At 37.2% G+C, this 17996-nt stretch overlaps 1 protein-coding gene across 32 annotated transcripts in view; it reads left to right on the forward strand.

Annotated features, from left to right (window-relative positions):
* Positions 1-1016: 1016 nt before the first annotated feature.
* The window catches only part of ABI3BP (ABI family member 3 binding protein), a 245285-nt gene continuing 228305 nt past the window's right edge, over positions 1017-17996 (forward strand). For 31 of the 32 annotated variants that reach the window (XM_077118544.1, XM_077118546.1, XM_077118548.1 and 28 more), the window contains exon 1: positions 1017-1187. In XM_077118544.1, coding sequence (XP_076974659.1) covers positions 1109-1187 — 79 coding nt within the window. In that variant the 5' untranslated portion in view covers positions 1017-1108. The remainder of the gene's footprint in view (positions 1188-17996) is intronic. The other variant, XM_077118578.1, reaches the window with a different exon arrangement.

A 17996-nucleotide genomic window follows, 5' to 3' on the forward strand; every position in this document is an offset into this window, starting at 1 on the left:
CTGTCTGTAAAATGGGGTGTTGGTAATGCCTATCTCATTGGTGTTTAGAGGAATAAATGTGTCGATGCATATATACTGATTAGATCAGTGTCCAGCATACATGGAATATGTAAGCTCATCAGTATTGATAACGTATGGATGGAGAACTTGGTTCAAGGGCCTCTTAGCTAACATTTGGCATCCAAAATTTAAACCCTGGTCAGTCCTACTCCAAAGTCCAATCAGATTATTAACCATTAGAATACAGTGGCTTGATCAAGGTACTTAATCCCTCCAAGTCTTAGTTTTCCTTGCTGGTAAAGTAAGGAGAACCCCAAATCTCCTGCACAGTGTTTGTGAGGATTAAGATGCAATAATGTAGGTGCAGACAATATTGCAAGACCTGGCCCAGGGCTGGAGATCAATTAGTAATAGTACTCTATTTCTCTATACCCATATTAATAGAACAAATTTATGTATATGTGAATATATGCATATGTATTTAATCTGTGTATGTAAATATATGTATTCTTTATAATTTATATCCATGAAGCCATGGACTTACTCTTAAGTGCTTCTCATAATAGTAGAATTGCAGGATGGTTGAAAGTATATTTCTATGAGTTCACTATATTTAAAAGAAGAATTGAACTGGATAATTAAATTCTTTATGGATAATTTTGAATATCTTTATGGATAATTAAAAACCATTTCTATCCTATTAGGGTTGTATTTTATATTTTTAATGTTCCAATGGCTTTATGTATGTCCTTTCTAGATTTTTAAAATAGTTCCTCAAATGTTTCAAATTTGCCTAGGTATTTTTTCTTTCACAAATATAGTGTGACCATAAATAATACCATGGAGGGACAAGAAGAGTTAGACAGCAGCAACCTCGCAGAGAGAAATGTGATGATATGTTTTTGCTGTTGTGCCTTTTTTTTTTTTTTTTTGGTGTGTGTGGGAAAGGGTGTGATGTCATCTTGTCTCCACCCCCTGTGAGTAAGCCCACAGCACAGCTAAGTGCAGCCGCCCGCCCCTGTCACTGGGAGACAGTCCACTTAAATGCAGCTCCAGGATTGCAAGACACCCAGCAGCCTCACTCCCCGTGCGAGGTGGCAAATGAAACATGCTCTCCAGCTTGGGGTGTCTACTTCTCTGTGGAAGTATTGCACTAGTCCTGGGAAATGCACAGAAATTGCCAAAAGGCAAGTAGCTCTGATGTTTTGTGTTTTAAAATTATTTCTTTGAGAGATACTAGTTTTTTAGTGTTGATAGTAAATATGATCTGCTTTACCATATGGGGGGAATGTAGGAATCCCACTGTGATGGGATGCAGAGAGTCAAAGTTCAAATATGAGAGGGAGTCTCTTAACCTTTTAATTTATTTTCTCTGTTATTTACTTTTCAAATGGAGCTCTTTATTGCAAAAAGGAAAACCAATATTTTATTAAGTTTAGCAGTTAGTGCACAATAGCGTGAATGGTACAGTTTCAAACTATAGTATCTGTATATTGAGTCATATTATATAGATGGGTGTTGTCATCTGTTGTTTGGTGTTTTTATCTCCTTCCCCGGAGACTAAACCATTACTAGCATAAGGTTTAAAAGAAGCTAGTTCTGAAGCCTTCAATCTTTGGTGTAAACTGCACATGTGTCTGGTCATTCAGAGGTTGAGGGATTTCAGGCATGGGACAAGTGTAGGTCGTGTGTGTTTGTAGAGCCTTCTCTCAAGCAGAGTTTGAAGAGGGTTTTATCTGCTAGACAGGACACTCCCCCTATTTCTTGCTCAATTGCTCTCATTTTAGTGTTGGTATTTTGTTTATAAATGTTAGAAGAAGAAAATTCAACAGTCTCAATTTAAACCCCCAAAACAAATCTTTGCTCCTATCAGCAACAAAACAAGAGGCCTTGCCTCTCTCCTATTTTTGAAAGTAAATGTTGCATGTACTTTTGTTCCTTTGCAGAGGCACTTTTTAAGCCAATTCTAGGTCTGTAAGGGTTTATATGGTCACAGAGTGCTGTAGTCAGCAGGATTATGAAAAATGAGCTGAAACTTATTGTATAGTTATGATGGAAAATATTGAATGAGGTAATACAGAGCCACAGGCTTGTCAAAAACCTGGTGTACATAAGAGTCAGAAGGAAAAGTTGTCAGTGTTAGAATACCTGAAAGATAGTTTCCAGGTTCTGTCTGAATAGTTTGCACTAGCATCATCTTGTCCCAAGTAGAAACTGTTTTCTCCTAGAATGTGAATGTTGAAAACTTTGGATGGTTGCTATTTCCCATGATGATATGAAAAGCAATAAAAATAAAGGCTAAGTAGGCCTTCTCAAATGTGATTAAATAATTATATAAAGAAAAATGAAACCAAACCAACACTATTAGAGCCTTTTCTTCTACCAAGAATAGTCCCTTGATGATAGTAAAACTGATTAAATCTATCAATTATGAGCCACAAGTATTCATAATTAATGATTCCCATTGATGACATATTTAACAAACATATATGATTGGAAGGGAAACTGGAGTTTTCTCAGTCTCAGTACCTACAGATGGTTTTATTTTACTTTGTATTCACTGTGATGGGATGATAGCCATAATTTTGTTCCTGCAAACTTCTGCAAATTCCAAGTGCTTTAATTATCATGTTGCAATCACTGGATATAAACCTTTTAACACAATTTTCCTTTATTCGTAATGATAAAAAAAAAGAAAATCATAGTTGTCAAAAAGGGACGTAAAATGCTCTATTGCTCTTTAATCGCTTTCTGTTGCTCTTTAAACTGCAATATTTTTAACTGGTGTTTCTTTTGTAAATTTTTAAAATATCCATAGTATTGGTAGTTTGAAAAACTGTCAAATTGTAATAATTATATTAAAAATAAATGGTAAGTTCCCTGTGTCTAATGGTGTATTTTTCTCTGTTTTTTTTTTTGTTTGTTGTTGTTGTTGTTGTTTTCCATGAAAGCTCTTGAGCTTTTTTTTAGCTGAAACCACCTTTCTCAAACTGTGCTCCAAATATAGGTGTGTGGTACTGGTGGAGGGCAAAGACATACATCTGCTTCCCATCAACAACTTGGGAAGCTTTGTCTCCTTTTGGGGGGTTATAGTAGATGTTAGCATTTTAAAAGTTCAGAGCATTTTTCAATAAAGAAACCTAGTCAACTTTTTTTAACCCATTGCTTCCCGAACACATTTGACTAAGAATGCTTTTTTTCTAGTAAAACGGCTGTAATGTATTGTCTGTCACAGCACATGTTTTGAGAAATGCTTAGCTAAAAAAGAAAAAAAAAGTAAAAATGATTTTTCTTTTCTTTTTTCTTCCCACTTGAGAGTTACCTAAACATAATTTGTGTACTAAGAAGAGGATAGAATTTGGAGCCAGTGAGAACATTGGGGATCATCTAGTCTAGTGGTCCCTAGATCTTTGAATTTTATGGAACAGTAAAAAAAAAATTTTTTTAATATTAGGGATCCAGTAGAGAGGACATATTTGAAATTTGCCAAGTAAGGATGTTTAAGGGGAAAAAAATCCCACTGTTCATAAAAAGAGCAAGGCAATTTTGACTGGTTTGCAAAGTGAATAAATGTAACTATATGAATAAGCACATTGCCCTTATAATAACTAAAGCACATTTTTCCCATTTCATAATAGGCTGAGAAAATCTCATTGCAGACCGACATTTGGGAACTACTAACCCATCTTAACCATTTATTTGACAAGTGAAGACCCTGAAAGGCAGATTAGGGTTAATAATTTTTCCAAGTTAATGACAGAGCTGGGGGATGGGTCTGGAGTCTCTGGACTCAGTGTCCTTATCCCTGCCTGCCTCCCGCCTGGGTAAGCAGGTGCCTTGGGTCCTTATAAATCATCTTTTCCAGTTTACACATGGTCGCTACCCTTTCCTTGAATACAATTGTTTCTCGTAAAAATCTCAAACATCATCTTAGTTTTCGCATTTTCCCAAGAACATATTCTCATTATATATGTATATGTATATATGTATGTATGTATATACATATATAACATATATGTGCATATATTTACATACATCTATAAGAAATTACTTGTTACATGTCATATACCTATTTGAATACATAGCTATATGCCTTATTATGGAGAATAAATCACTGGAAATGCCTGGCTTACTATTTTTTCAGTATGGCAGGTACTGGGAATTGAACCCGGGTCCCTGGCATGGCAGGAAGAACTTTACCTGCTGAAACACTGTAGCCTGCTCATGGCTTACTTTTTGAGAGCTCAAAGTTTAAGGCTGTTATTAGTGGAAGCCTAATGACTGAGTTCTTTGGAGAGTCATTTACCTTTGCTAAGCCTCAGTTTTCTTGTCTGTAAAGTGGGAATAATGACAATTATCTCATATTGCTAGGATTAAATGCGATAAGAGATATAGAGCTTTAAGTAAAGAGTCTGATATATCACAGGTATTCAATAAATAGTTATTGCATCAGAGAAAAGTGAGTCAATGTTGAAAAATATGACACTAAATAATATATGATCTCATGTCCAAATTGTAAGACAAGTGTCTTGGCAGGTAATAAATGAGGTAGAACATTCTTTGCAGAAATTTGGTGCTGGGGAGTTAAATGCTACTCCACAGACCTCTCCCCATCCCCCTACTCCTCCCACCCCTCTACCCCCACTGTACAAGGCCAAATATTCCTCTTCTCTGTGTGAAGCTACACCTCAGTGCAAGATTCTCCTGAGCTAGTCTTTCAGCCAGAGAATTAGTCCATAACCATACAGGCCCTAGAGAAGAATTACCCCATTGTTTTATACCTTTGAAGACTCCTGAGCTCCAGCTAGCTCTCAGAATCTTTATTCTAGGCCCCACAGGAGATTCTCTTTTCCTGGTGTATGGGCTAAAATAAAAATCACAGGGAGCAATACGTAGTGACACATCAGGGGCTTGACACAGCTCTCTGCAGAAACTCCCAGGACAGAGTACAATGAGGGAGAAGGCAGCGGCTACTATTCCTAGGCAAGTCTGCCATTTCTCCTGAGGCATGTGTGAGGAAAACCACAGAAAACCATCCAAGATCCAAGCCTAACCAGTTGACCAGAAGGCATGGGATCTTAGGAGCAACTAACTCAAGACATGTGGCAGAGAGAAGGGCAACTGGCTCCTCGCCTTGGGTTATCACCTGATAGGATAAAAATCCCTGACTCCAAAGGCAAAAACCACAGGAACAGATGAAAGTAATAACTGTCATAGCTGTTAATGATCATTATCATTATTATGGTCCTAAACAACATTTTTTGAGCTCATGCTATGTGTGATACTTTATTGCTAATGTTTTTTTTTTTTACGTGGAAAATATAACTAAATTCTTAAAGCTAAATTCTTACCATATAAAACAGGTCCCATTTTACAGAGCAGAAAATTGTGCCTCAAACAGTTTAGGTAATTTGCCCAAAGTCACATAACCAGCAATTGGTAAAAGACCATACCTTTAATTTCTATCTAGTGTCAGTTCCCATCTGTGTAAAGATACATTCATTTGTTCAAGTGACATTCTATTCTGTGTATATGCAGAGCACTGAGGTTGGGAAAACAAGGCTTGACCCCTGTCTGCAGAGAGCTGACAGATTAATGGAGAAAAGGGAATAAAGAGATAATTACAACACAGTGAGGCTAACTTCCAACTTGGGTTAAACAAAAGGGCTCTTGGAACAGTGAGAAAGGCCCAAACCAGACTGGAAGGTCAAGAATTATCAGTGAAAAGACACCCAAGTAGAGGCTTGAAGTACTAATCCAAGCAGGGGCAAAGAGGAGTTTGGATGAGGTGTGAGGGGCCTTCCTGGCACATGTAGCTGCCCAGACAGAGCCTGACCAGCTTGCAGGAGCCAGTGGTAAAGTACTGAGAGAGTAAGCCAAGATTCGGAAATCTATACAGGATGCAACCTTGCCTTCCTTGTCTCTATCTTCCCTGCTTCCCCAAGATTGATTATAAAGAAGAAATAGAATGTTGTCTTTGGAGAGTTGGACTCCTGCACCTGCTCATAAACTTTTCTGGCCTCTCACCTGGAGTAAACAAGGATGTGTCTCTCCAATGGCATAGTTCCTCTTTCCAAAGGGTGATTAGTTCTTGTGAGGGGTTTGGGAGGGATCTCTTCCATCTTAGGGCAGAGAAGTTGGTGGGTCACAAGGCAGAGTGCAAAAGGAAGCTGCGTGGGTAGGGTTCTGCTTTTACCTGAGGAATATATATTTACATATTGATAGGACTCAAAGTGCACCTTGAAAAAAAAAAATGGTTCCACTGCTATAAGTTTGAAAACCATAGGAGAAATATCTTAGAATATTTTACAGCTCTAAAGTTTCTTGACAATTGTATTGATTTGTTTATCTAGTCAAGCAATGTTCACTGAACACCACTAGATAAAACTGAATGAGATCTAGCTCCAGCTATTATAAAGCGACTTTATATTAGGACTGTGAGAATTAACCAAGTTTAATTTGTTTTGATGCAGACCATCATATTTAGAAACCGAAGTTTAAAAATAAATTTACTCAGGTATTAATTATATATTTACTAGTTTAATTTCATTTTACAGACTGCTGTATCAGGCTATGAGATATTAAACATTAAGGAATTTTAGCCTCTCTTTTCTTTTTCTTATTGTTTTGGCCAACTTGATAGGATTCAGAGAAAAACCCGAGAATAGAAAAATGCATCAATGTTGTATTGTATTGTATTTATATAGTAAAGACAGTTAAAGAATCTAATGTGTGTTGGCAGGAGGATTTTCTAAGACAAAAGTGAGATATTTAATGAAGGGAGGGTTGACTACAAGATGGGACCAGCCATTCTACCTGAGTCTCTGTCCTCAGAAGAATGACTCTTCCCCTGTTCCCTGCTTTCCATTTATAAAAGAAAGTATAAAAGAGAAAATACTGAAAGCAAATAAATTAGCTTCATTAATGTGCTCTAAGAATAAAGGCAAGATTAAAAAATAGAGTAATCTAATATGAGAGATTACTAAAAAAGTAAAATAAAAAAGTTGTTAAGGTAACCAAAAAAGCAAAAATAAGTAGTGTCAGATAAAGGAGGAACATGCTGAAGATAAAATAGAAAAACAATGGTTTAAATACATACTTCTCATTAAAATAACATTTAAAATACAGTAATAACAGCTAACCATATTCCTATATATTAGGCATAGTGCTTAATGATAAATGTTTATTATATAAATTATCTCACTTTAGCCTCACATCTATGAAATATATTTATCCCAATTTTACAGTTGATATTTACAGTTAGATATAATGTTAGCTATCTATTACTGCATAGCCAATTAACACAAATTTAGCTGCTTAAAACAGCCCACATTTATTTTTGTACAGTTTTTGTGGGTCAGGAGTTGTGGCATGGCCTAGCTGGATCCTCTGTTTCCTGGTCTTTCACAAGCCTGCAATTAAGGATTGACCATGGCTGGGATCTTGTTGAAGGCTTGACTGGGAAAGGATGCTTCCAAGCTCATGTGGTTGTTGCCAGAATCCAGTTCCTTAAGGATTGTTGGACAGAGGGCCTCATTTCTTAACTGGTTATTGGCCAGAGGCCACTCATTTTTTTGTCATGTGGGGGTCTCTCGTATAGGCAATTCCTTCATCAAGCCCAGGAGCAATTGGGCTTGATGAAGACAAGATAGAAATCATAGTCTTATGTAGCCTAATCATAGAAGTGACATACTATGACATTTGCCATGTTCTTTTGGGTAGATGTAAATTATAGGTCCCATCCACTTCAAGGGAGGGAATTAAACATGGGCATGAGCAGCAGCAGATGGGAGTCACTGGGGTCTATCTAGGTGTGTGCCCAACACAAAATGTTTAGTGTTGCTGGAAGTCACACAGCTAGTCAATGACACAGCAGAACTATGAACACAGGAGGTCTAACAGAGAATCCACAAGTTCAAGCATTAACACCCACCCACTGCCCTGAGAAATCAGCCTTTAGCTTCAGATGCCAAGTTGGCCAACTGAATTTGTCTCCGTCCATAGCTGGAGTTGATTCTAGGAAATCCTTGAGAATTGAGATAAACAACCTGCCAGTGAGAGATTCATGGTAAATATTCAGCACTTAATGTGGACTTCTTTTTTGGCAGATAAGAGTCTAGTCAATATCTAGATTACTGATTTCTTGTATGGTTCATCAGCTATGTAAAACTACCATGTGGAGGGGCATGGAAAGCAAATTCTCCCTAATTAGAAACCTTGCTTCCATTTTAAGATTCAGATGTTACTATCTCTTAGAGGAAAAGAGAAAACACAAGAAGAGTGGAAATTGTTTTTTAAAAAGATGAACAAATATTAGGCAATGAATACCTATTGAGTTGATAATATTGTCCCCTCCAAAAAAAGTGCTTCTGAAGGTCTGTGAATTGCTTTTTTAGTTGCATAAGGCAACTTAAATTTGTGCTTGGAAGAAGAAAAAAGTATACTTTAGCAATGGAGCTGATGGAGAAAACTGGATAGACTAGAGGAGTTTTTCTCAGATCCTGTTTAGTCTTAACGAATAAGCCATTCTTCCCTGTACTCTCAGGACTTAAAACCCAATACTCAGTTTGTACACAGAGAATGTTCAAAACATGACACCTCAGAAGCTTATGGAGGTTTTTTGGTTTTTTTTTTTTGTATGCTGTATGGTGGGGTCACATTTCATTATTTTTCCATGTGAGTATCCCGTTATTATAGCACCATTTTTTGAATTTTTTGTTTGTTTATTTGGTTTTCTTGTTTGTTTGTTTTTGGGGAAGTACATGGACTGGGGGAATCAAACCCGGGTCTCCTGCATGGCAGGTGAGAATTCTACTACTGAACTACCCTTGCACCCCACAAGAGTTTTTAATACTTGAATACCCTCTGGGGAATTTCTCCAGTTCACAATCCCTTTCTTTTGTAGGGAAGTATCTTAGTTTCCTAGGGCTTCCATAAGAAAGTAGCACAAACTAGTGGCCTAAAACAATAGAACTTTGTCTCACTGTTCCAGAGGCTAGGTGTCCAAAATCAAGGTGGTGGCAGGGCCATGCTTCTTCTTAAACTGTAGGGGAGAATCATTCCTTGCCTCTTCTTGCTTCTGGCAGTTTGCTAGCAATCCATGATGTTGGCTACCTCAGTCATCACATGGAGTTCTCTCCTCATCTTTCTGTGTCCAGTTCTCCCCTTCTTATAAGAATTCTAGTCACACTGGATTAGGGTTTACCCTAATCTAGTTTATCCTAATCTAGTTTGGCCTCAACTTTAGTAATATCTTCAAATATCCTATTTCTAAATAGGGTCACATTTGCAGGACTGTGAGTTAGGACTTGAACAAATCCTTTTGTGAGACACAATCTAGCCCATAGCAGGGTCCCAAGGGGTAATTGGTAAGATAAGTCAGTTTGAGATTTCAGGCTACTTTGGTAGAGTTCTGGGACACCAGAACTACGTAAGGATTTCCTCCACTGCTCCTACGCTAAATTGGGTTCCCCACCAAAAGCCCTTTACAGTGACTCTTCATGTGTACAGTAGCGGTCCTTGATCTAACAAAGCCCTGACTTGCATTCTCAGTGATGTTGATAGAAATTTAGAAGATTTAGAGATAGTGTGGGATTTGAGGTCCTCTTAGCAAGCTATGAAGTTGGCTAGCATTCATCCCTGAGGAATTCTGAAAAAGGAGGTAGAAGATGTGGTATCTTCGTAGAAGTTCATTTTCATTCTCCTGTCTAGTAATATAAATCTAAAGCCTGTACATTTGAAAACCAGACCAAATCCATCTAGTCTAAGTACTTTAGAAATTAATTTTAGAAAAAAGTGAGGCCCAATTCAAGCCTCACATATAATATGGCAATTCAATATTTTCTTCTTTTAAACTAAGTTTCCTTACAACTATAAGTTCTATAGCATCCATTGCAGTAATTTTAACCTTTGTTGCACATTAGAATAACCAAAAAGTTTTTTAAAATATTGGTACTCCTCTGTCTCCTCAACTAATTAAAATTTAATTGGTCTAGGGTAGTATATATATATATATTAAAATATATAAAATATATATATATAAAGTATATAAAATATATATATATATTTTAAATCCTCAGATATTTCCAATATGGCCAGGGTTGCAAACCACAGATCTACAGCTTTAAAAATTTGCATTTAAATAATTGATAAATCTTTTCAAATAAGTATAGACTAAAATTTTAAAGTTATAAGAAAATTATTTTGCTATTTAAATTTTAACTTAATTTAAAGATAATTTTAATTTTCTTGCTGCTTTGTTCCAGGATTGTAAACATTATTTGGAAGATTACTGAGACTTTCTTATCACATTCTATAAAATAAGAAAATGTTTAAACTTGAGATTTAACACTTGTTTTTGTTGTCAGGACATAAGGGCTATTCTCTACTTCCACAAAATCTCAGAAGTAAGATCTGAGAAGCTGTGACTGGTTGTGTTTTTAAGTCTGAACTTACATTTATTCATTTGTACTCAGTTAACATATTTTTGAAAGTCATCATATCAGGATTACAAAAATGAGTAAGACATTTCAAGGAGTTGGAAATGCATTCTAATTAAAACTGGCTGGACACGCAAAGGTGATTTTCCTTTAAATGGAACTGCTAGGGTCTGAATTCTTTATTCTTATTCAACAATCACATCTGCAGGAGTTAAGCTGTCTTACTCTGTCATCACATTCTAGCTTTATGTAATATACAACTGGGAAGGAAAAATGAAGTCATGTATTTTATCAGGGGAGAAAAAAGTACCTCATGATCCCAGTCATTGCAAGATACAGGAATTAAGCAAACATGCCATGGATTTCCCCATTTGGAAGGTCCAGGTTATGTGAATTACATTTGGAAATAGTCATTTAATTCTGCATGTTAGCATATACATCCCAGCTTCTAAGAGTAATTTTAGAGCATACAGGATGGTTTATAATCTGAAACATCTTCAAAATATGTTCTACTGTGTCTCCAATAAAATGAAAAGTCTTTCCTCTAAAGGGACAAATGTACCCTTGGTAGACTTAGCAAGAGGGTGCTTTGCTTCTGACCTCATATCAGGGGGACAGTTCAGCTTTTCTTTCTCTTTAGATTCCCCCTATGACTTTTGTATTCTGTTAGCTGATAAGAAAACGTTTTGGTTTTCCAAGGGGCCTGCTGAGAGTTCTCTGGATATGTGTGGGCGTGCGAGATGTAGCAGGCCTTCTTCCCTGACAACAGCAGATTCTATCCTTTAAGGAGGGATTTGAGCGGCTGCCAAGGCAGGCCAGCAGAGAACACTAGAATTCAGTTCTGTTAGATGCTGGGAGGGGAATGCAGGACAGTTTCCTTCTCCTTTCACTTTCCCAGATAGAGTTAAAGCATCCTTGGCCAGTGAGAATAGAATGAAGTGTCAGATGGCAAGAAGGTCAGAGCCCCTCCTTTCCTCTCCCTTGTCCTCTTCAAATGCCCCTAAAACCCACCTGTCACAGACTACTTCCCCAATTACTCATATTCTTATTAGGATGAAAAGGAAAATGAGGCAGGTCTTGTGCCCACATTGATGATTACCTAATCTATAATTTCATTATGAATTGGAAAGATAAATATTGAAAATAGTAACATGGCCCAGGAGTAAATGTGATCCAGGGCTTATCAGTTAGCCTCTCTGAACATCAGATTTATTTATTTAATTATTTATCTGAAGAAAAAAAAAAGGGAATAATAACAATACCAGGTCTCTTTTTAGCTTCCACTGATAAATAACATTAGGGTGACTTTAATAAATATTTTGGTAGTAATTTTGTTTGTAATCAGGGTCCTGTGAAGGCCAGGTAAGTATTTGTAAACTCTACCTACCATGGCACCTAGAGGGAGATCTTAGATGTTCCAATCTCTGGGACACTTACGATGTTGAGCTAAAATAGCACTCTTGCTAGATGTCAAGGTCTAGGGAGCTGGGCTTATGACTTGTCAGTCTCCTACTGAAATGGACAGAGGAGCAGAGCCGTAGCACAGGAGATTTTTTTTTTTTTTTAACTACTCTTGCCATCAGCATGATGATATTCTTCCATCCATCTCTCCCTGAAGGGATTTGGAAGGTGCTTCTCAGAGCAGGTTTACCTTTTATTGTAAACTATTTGGGAGCATAAACCGTGGTCCTTTGTCATTTTTCTCCCTCTACATAGCCTTAGAATGCAGTTCTGTGTGATTTGACTTTTCCCTGGATACCTGGTTCAGTCTGTCTGGTTCATTCTCTGGTACTGGGTTGGTTTTAATCAGTTACCTGATAAGATTCTTTTTTTTTTTCCTGCCTTTCCTCTTTATATTCCCAATCCCTCCCCTTCCCTTCTCAAACCTTCAGCCTCCTTCTCCCCTCCTATTTCCTTCCTTTCCTTTTCTCCCTTTCCTTCAACATCATATAAATCCTCAAAACAGTCTCCTTGCTTCCACCCCCAGCTACTCTGGCTGGCCAGTTTGGCCCACATTCTCACCTCACAGCTGACTCTTCATCTGTTTGGATACAGCCGGGAATCATCTCTTTGGAAGACAATGCACACTTGATATATTTTTTCAAGCAGGAGTGGGTGTTTGTATGTCATGTGAAATGTTCCATTTAGTTGAAAATGTCATGGTTTCTCACCCATTTATCTTGGCATTAGTAAGCTTGCAAAGAGCACAAATTTGCATTCATCTGATAAGCTCTGTGCATATCAGATTGGACAAACCATAACTGTATATTCATACCATAGTTCATTATTAAATAGCTTTGGATACGTCACTTGTCCCTGGGAGTTTGGCAACAACACACGCATGATAAAAGCCAGGTATTATAACACTACTTGGTAAGGTTGGTTTTCTGTTTGCTCCTGAATTTTTGTTCCATTGTAGTTGTTGGAGGTTGAAATGTTGAAGAACTTGCAGAGAATTCTGCTGTTTTCTAGTGGCTCCTTGAGTTGATCAGAAAGTTCAACTTCTCTGTTCCCCTTCATTTAATTTGTAACTAACATTTCCATGAAACCATTTCTGTGTAAAACATCCCGTGAAATATGATCATCTAGTTGGCTACTGGATCACAGCTGCAGGCTTTAAATACCATTCCAACATACCATCTTCCCTCTTTGGTCTCCTCCACTCTTTTGGCTCACCATTTTCTTTGCTATAATGAGCAGGTGACTTCCAAATTTTCCTCACCCTTTTGTGTAGAATCCTTCTCTTTCCAGCCCCCATGTCTTTTCAAGTTCTAATCCTTGCACTTGGAAAACCCTTGACTATCTCTGCCTCAGAAGCTTTATATATTGATATTGGCTTTTTTTTTTTTTTAACTTTTTCAACCATGATCCACATTAATAACAATTAGTGAAATATGTACATAAATATATATATATATATATATATATACATATATATAATGGATTTCCAGGACCAAGTATGTATGTGTATGCTCGTGCAGCTGTGTTTCTGTCATGCTGCATAGTTATGCTGGTTCTCTGTGTGATATAAATCAACTAGTAAATAGGAAATAGACGATTGTCCCAGAAACTGATTTAATTTTGTTTTGATGTACCACTGATTTTTTATTGATCAACATACTGGTATTACGTATGTAAAACAATCTACTTGCAAAATACTTTATGCACAGTTCTTCAAGTCAGGCAATTATTTTTATCTTAATTTGGAAACTGTAACTCAAGTTTTAAATATTAATATGATAACTGAATCACCAGAATGACTAAGTCAACAATATCCTTGAATCACTTAAAAAGTAATAATTCTTCATGGTATAGGCTAGTCAAAATTCCTTCTCCATATACTCTTTGAAAGAAGTCCCATTTTCACAATTTTTCACCAACTCCCCAGCTTCAAAGTAGACTCTTCAGGAATAGAGTGAGAGCGTGTACCTTTTCAAATACTTCCAGGTGCCTTTCTTGGCTTTTTGCAAAGAGCATGCATTTAGTTTTATAAGTCACTACATTTGTCAACTGAGTTGCATAACTCTTGTTCTTAACCAGCCATTCAATCCAACATCTGTTTTCACTTGTATCAGAAAATTAAGACAACAAGTATTTACTGTAGTGTTTTCCAAAGTCGTCATAACCCATGGCTCAAATGTCATCTCTAAGGTTTTTGTGGTATCCCAAAAACATCCCTTTCAAACATTCCTTTTCATGGATTGAGGCTGATAAGCCACAAAGGGACCACAGACGTTTACACTAAATAAACATCTGGTAAATTGTGTCATCAAATAATTTAAAATGCATTAAAGGATAAGTATTAGCAGAGTAAAGATCCTGTAAGTGATAGTTCTTTCTTTCTAGGGACCTTCCTTTTTTTGTGAGAGTGTTTATTTCTTTAAAAAGTAAACAGGAAGAAATATTTTTCTATGTTCATCTGCTCTGAATCTAAAGTCCTCTCCTAAATTGCATCCCACATCCCCAAAGTCATGTTGCAGAAGATGACTAGATGTGAAAAGGAAAAGGAACCTTCTGAGTTCTTTTTTATTGAAATAGAGCTGTTTAACAAATCTGAAGATAATGTTTCTCAGACTACATTAAGGAGCAAGGAACCACCAAGTGCAGCCATGTTTGAACTTGAGATAGCACCAGAATCATCTGGGGGTGATTTGGGCCTCGCATTTTTCAGTGCTGCTTAGATACTGAGCTGCTCAGGGAAGTCAAAGAGCTAAAAAAATAAATGCTAAGAAACTATGTGTTTAAACCATGTATTAGACTTAGACTGCTGGACCCTATCCCAAGAGTTTCTGATCCATAGGTCTGAGGTGGGGTAAGCCAGAGAATTTGCATTTCTTATAATTTCTCAGGTGATGTTGATGTGCTGGTCCTGGGACCACCTTTTGAAAATTGTTGACCTAGTGAATCTGTTAAGTATGTAACATCCTACTTCTCCCTACCCCCACACTTCCCTCCACCCGTCCTTATCATACCAGATTCTAATTCAGTAGGTCTGGTGCTCTGCCTGTTAAATAAATACCCCCAAGTGATTGTGATGAGGTTAGCCATGTATGAGAAATAATACTGATCTTTTTATATAATCAATGCATTAATTGGAAGAAATTGGTTAGCTATCTTACTATAGTTCTATAAATTTGGAGAAACTGTTCTTTCTCTTGTTCTGTATATGGTACATGTCTGTAGAAAAAAAAAAGTTTAGGTAAGATGGTGAGACTCCTGGTTCTAGTGATACACGTGCTGGCTCTCTTTTATACCCGACACTATCATTTACCACAGCTCGCTGGAGTCCTGGGCAGCATTCACCATTAACTTAACCTTTTCTTGGACGTGAGTAATGTTTAAAACTGGAGCTGGAAGTCTTTGGTGCAATATAAAATGTTAGTGGGAGTCATTCCACTTGTGTATATATATATATATATATGTTAAAGTTAATACCTAATATTAGGCATCTGTTAAGTGTAACCCAAACTCAAGAAAGCTCACTATAAAGTATGAACAGTTTACCAGGTCAATCAAGAAAAATGCTTTTGTGAAACTGAAGATGAATTTGATACTTTATGTAAATGTTTTCTGTCATTTTTATTTACATAGACTGTTAACCAACACTTCAGCCAATATTGGGCATCAGTCTACTGTTGAACATCATCTATGACATTTGCATTTAGCAGCCCACTGAAAATATTGTGTGTGTGTAGTTTGTAGGTTAGAGTTTCTTTTCTTAGCTGCAACCGTGGAAGTTGTAGATTAAATAGTGCATTCATGGGTCTATGAATTTTTCAGAGGTGTTGGTCCTTAGATATTGAGCTTCTTATAGAAGTCTCATAAAAGTTATGAATCACGTTTAGGCAGCTGCTTTTTACTGAGTGAGAATTAGTATGACAGATCAAGTGAGTGGCTGGAAGGTGTAGGACTATATGCAGAGACCACTCAAAAAGTGGTCATATCATGATGACACTTATAGCCAGCACCAACTTTCTAGCCATATGAGTGAACCATCTTGGAAGAAGATCCTCCAGCCCCAGTCAAGCCTTTGGGTAATGGAACCACTGGCCAACATCTTAGACTGCAATCTCATGAGAGGTTCTGAATCAGAACTGTTCAGCTAAGATGCTCCCAAATTCCTGATGCATACACTCTGAGAGGATAATACAATATTTACTGTTGTTTAAGGCACTGAGCGCTGGGTTAATTTGGTATATAGTAACAGGTAACTAATAAGAGTGTGTTTGCTGCCTTTTTGTTTTATAATTTTAAAAGAATAAGTGGGGTAAAAATGGAATGAGATATACAGGTAATTTGATTATTGGCAAATGACTTTGGAAATATAATTTTGCTACAGGCAAAAGATAAGTGGACCCAGATTCTGGAAGAGAAGTTTTGGATTAAGGGGACCACAAATAGCTGGGCAGAAATGCTGACCAAAGAATGATTGGAAAAGTGTACGAACAAATATCCTCTTAAAGTAAACTCAAGATAACATTTGAAGAGTTTAAGGCAGCCCAAGGACAATGTCTTTTGAGGCCTTCATAGATGGCCATTTCCTTCCATCCAGAGATCATGACAGGACTGGCCTTACCCCAAGAGTGTGAGCCTGTGTTGGTCCTACTACCTTTACTAAAGAAAGTGTACAATGGATCAGATCTGAGATCCACCATATAGCTGACCTATATCCCTGAATTTTCCTGAGGAACAAATAGTTCTCCTGGGACAAACATGGATCAGGCCAGACTCTCATTTTCCATGGCTTCAGCTTTAACCCTGGGATGAAGTTTATGCCATGACATCATCCATATAATTATATCTCCAGGTTAGGCACTTGTTAAATATCTTCTCTCTTATTAAAAATCATTTTATAAGCACCTAACATTATAGTAGGAATAAAAATATAATGAAGGTAAATGGTTACTGTTCCAGTGTTTATTTCATATCATAACAAAAGGAGTAGACAAACTAAACAGTATAATGCAATGTAATAAAGGCTATAACTGAGGAATCAATAATGGAACATAGAAGAATTGGGAAGGTTTTGAGCAGGGCCTTCTCTGCCATTCTGCAAAATTTTCATGGCATTTCCACAAATGTTCTATTGAAAAAAAAATGTACATTAGGAATATCTTTACCTGTACTGTTTGTGGAGAGGAATTTTTCTAGCCCCAACCAGAATACATGGTAAATAGGTATGTATTTTGAAGACACAGGTAGTATATTTGTAAACTAGGGATCTCCCAGAACATTTTCAATGCTCTAATTTTATATTTTACCTATGGTATACTTTATTAGTGGATGCCATTAGTGCTTTCAGCTGAACATGCTTCCTCCCTTCAAATATATGATTGTTATGAAGTGATTATAAAATAAAAACAACACAGCCCCTTATCTTCAGTTACTAAGACCTAATTTATAAAGCATGCTGCAAAGCATAAATATGAGTACAAGTTACCATCCAGTTGGTCAGTCCCTGGAACAGGCAAGATCTGGGTCACTTAGATGGTATGTCACAAGGGACAAGGAGTCTTCCTTCTTGGCCCCTCTTCCCATACTAAATCTGAGTCTAGATCCCAAGTCTTTTTTTCTAATAAATGTCATCATCATCATCATCCACGTAAATCTGTGGTCTTTTCACTTCTGTGCAGATTCGGGGCACCGTGGACTTCACTCTTTTGGAGTGTCTTATCAGAGTTGCCAGGGAAGGACTGTTCTAGCAATAAAAACAGCTCTTTGCATCCTACTCCTTTATACACTCTCAATGAACACACCTCATTAAGCAAGGAAAAACATCCAGGCTTCTGAGATAGATTATATTTGTGAAGAGTGCTGTAGACAAAGAACAAAGGAGGAGTGAGGAAAATTCTGAATCGTGTCTGAAAGCATCATCCAAACAATCAAGGTGCTACTAGAAATGTCACAACTGTGAGTAGAGATTAACCATTTTATAATCCTTCTTTCCACTCTGTTCTCAGAAGTGGGGAACTCCTTCATCCTTACCAGCCCATCTCGTCCAAGGCAGCTAGGTCACAGTGGAGGCTCACGCCTAATTGACTTATTTGCTGCTAGGAG

Source organism: Tamandua tetradactyla, chromosome 10 (genome assembly GCF_023851605.1).
Source record: "Tamandua tetradactyla isolate mTamTet1 chromosome 10, mTamTet1.pri, whole genome shotgun sequence".
NCBI classification, from domain to species: Eukaryota; Metazoa; Chordata; class Mammalia; order Pilosa; family Myrmecophagidae; genus Tamandua; species Tamandua tetradactyla.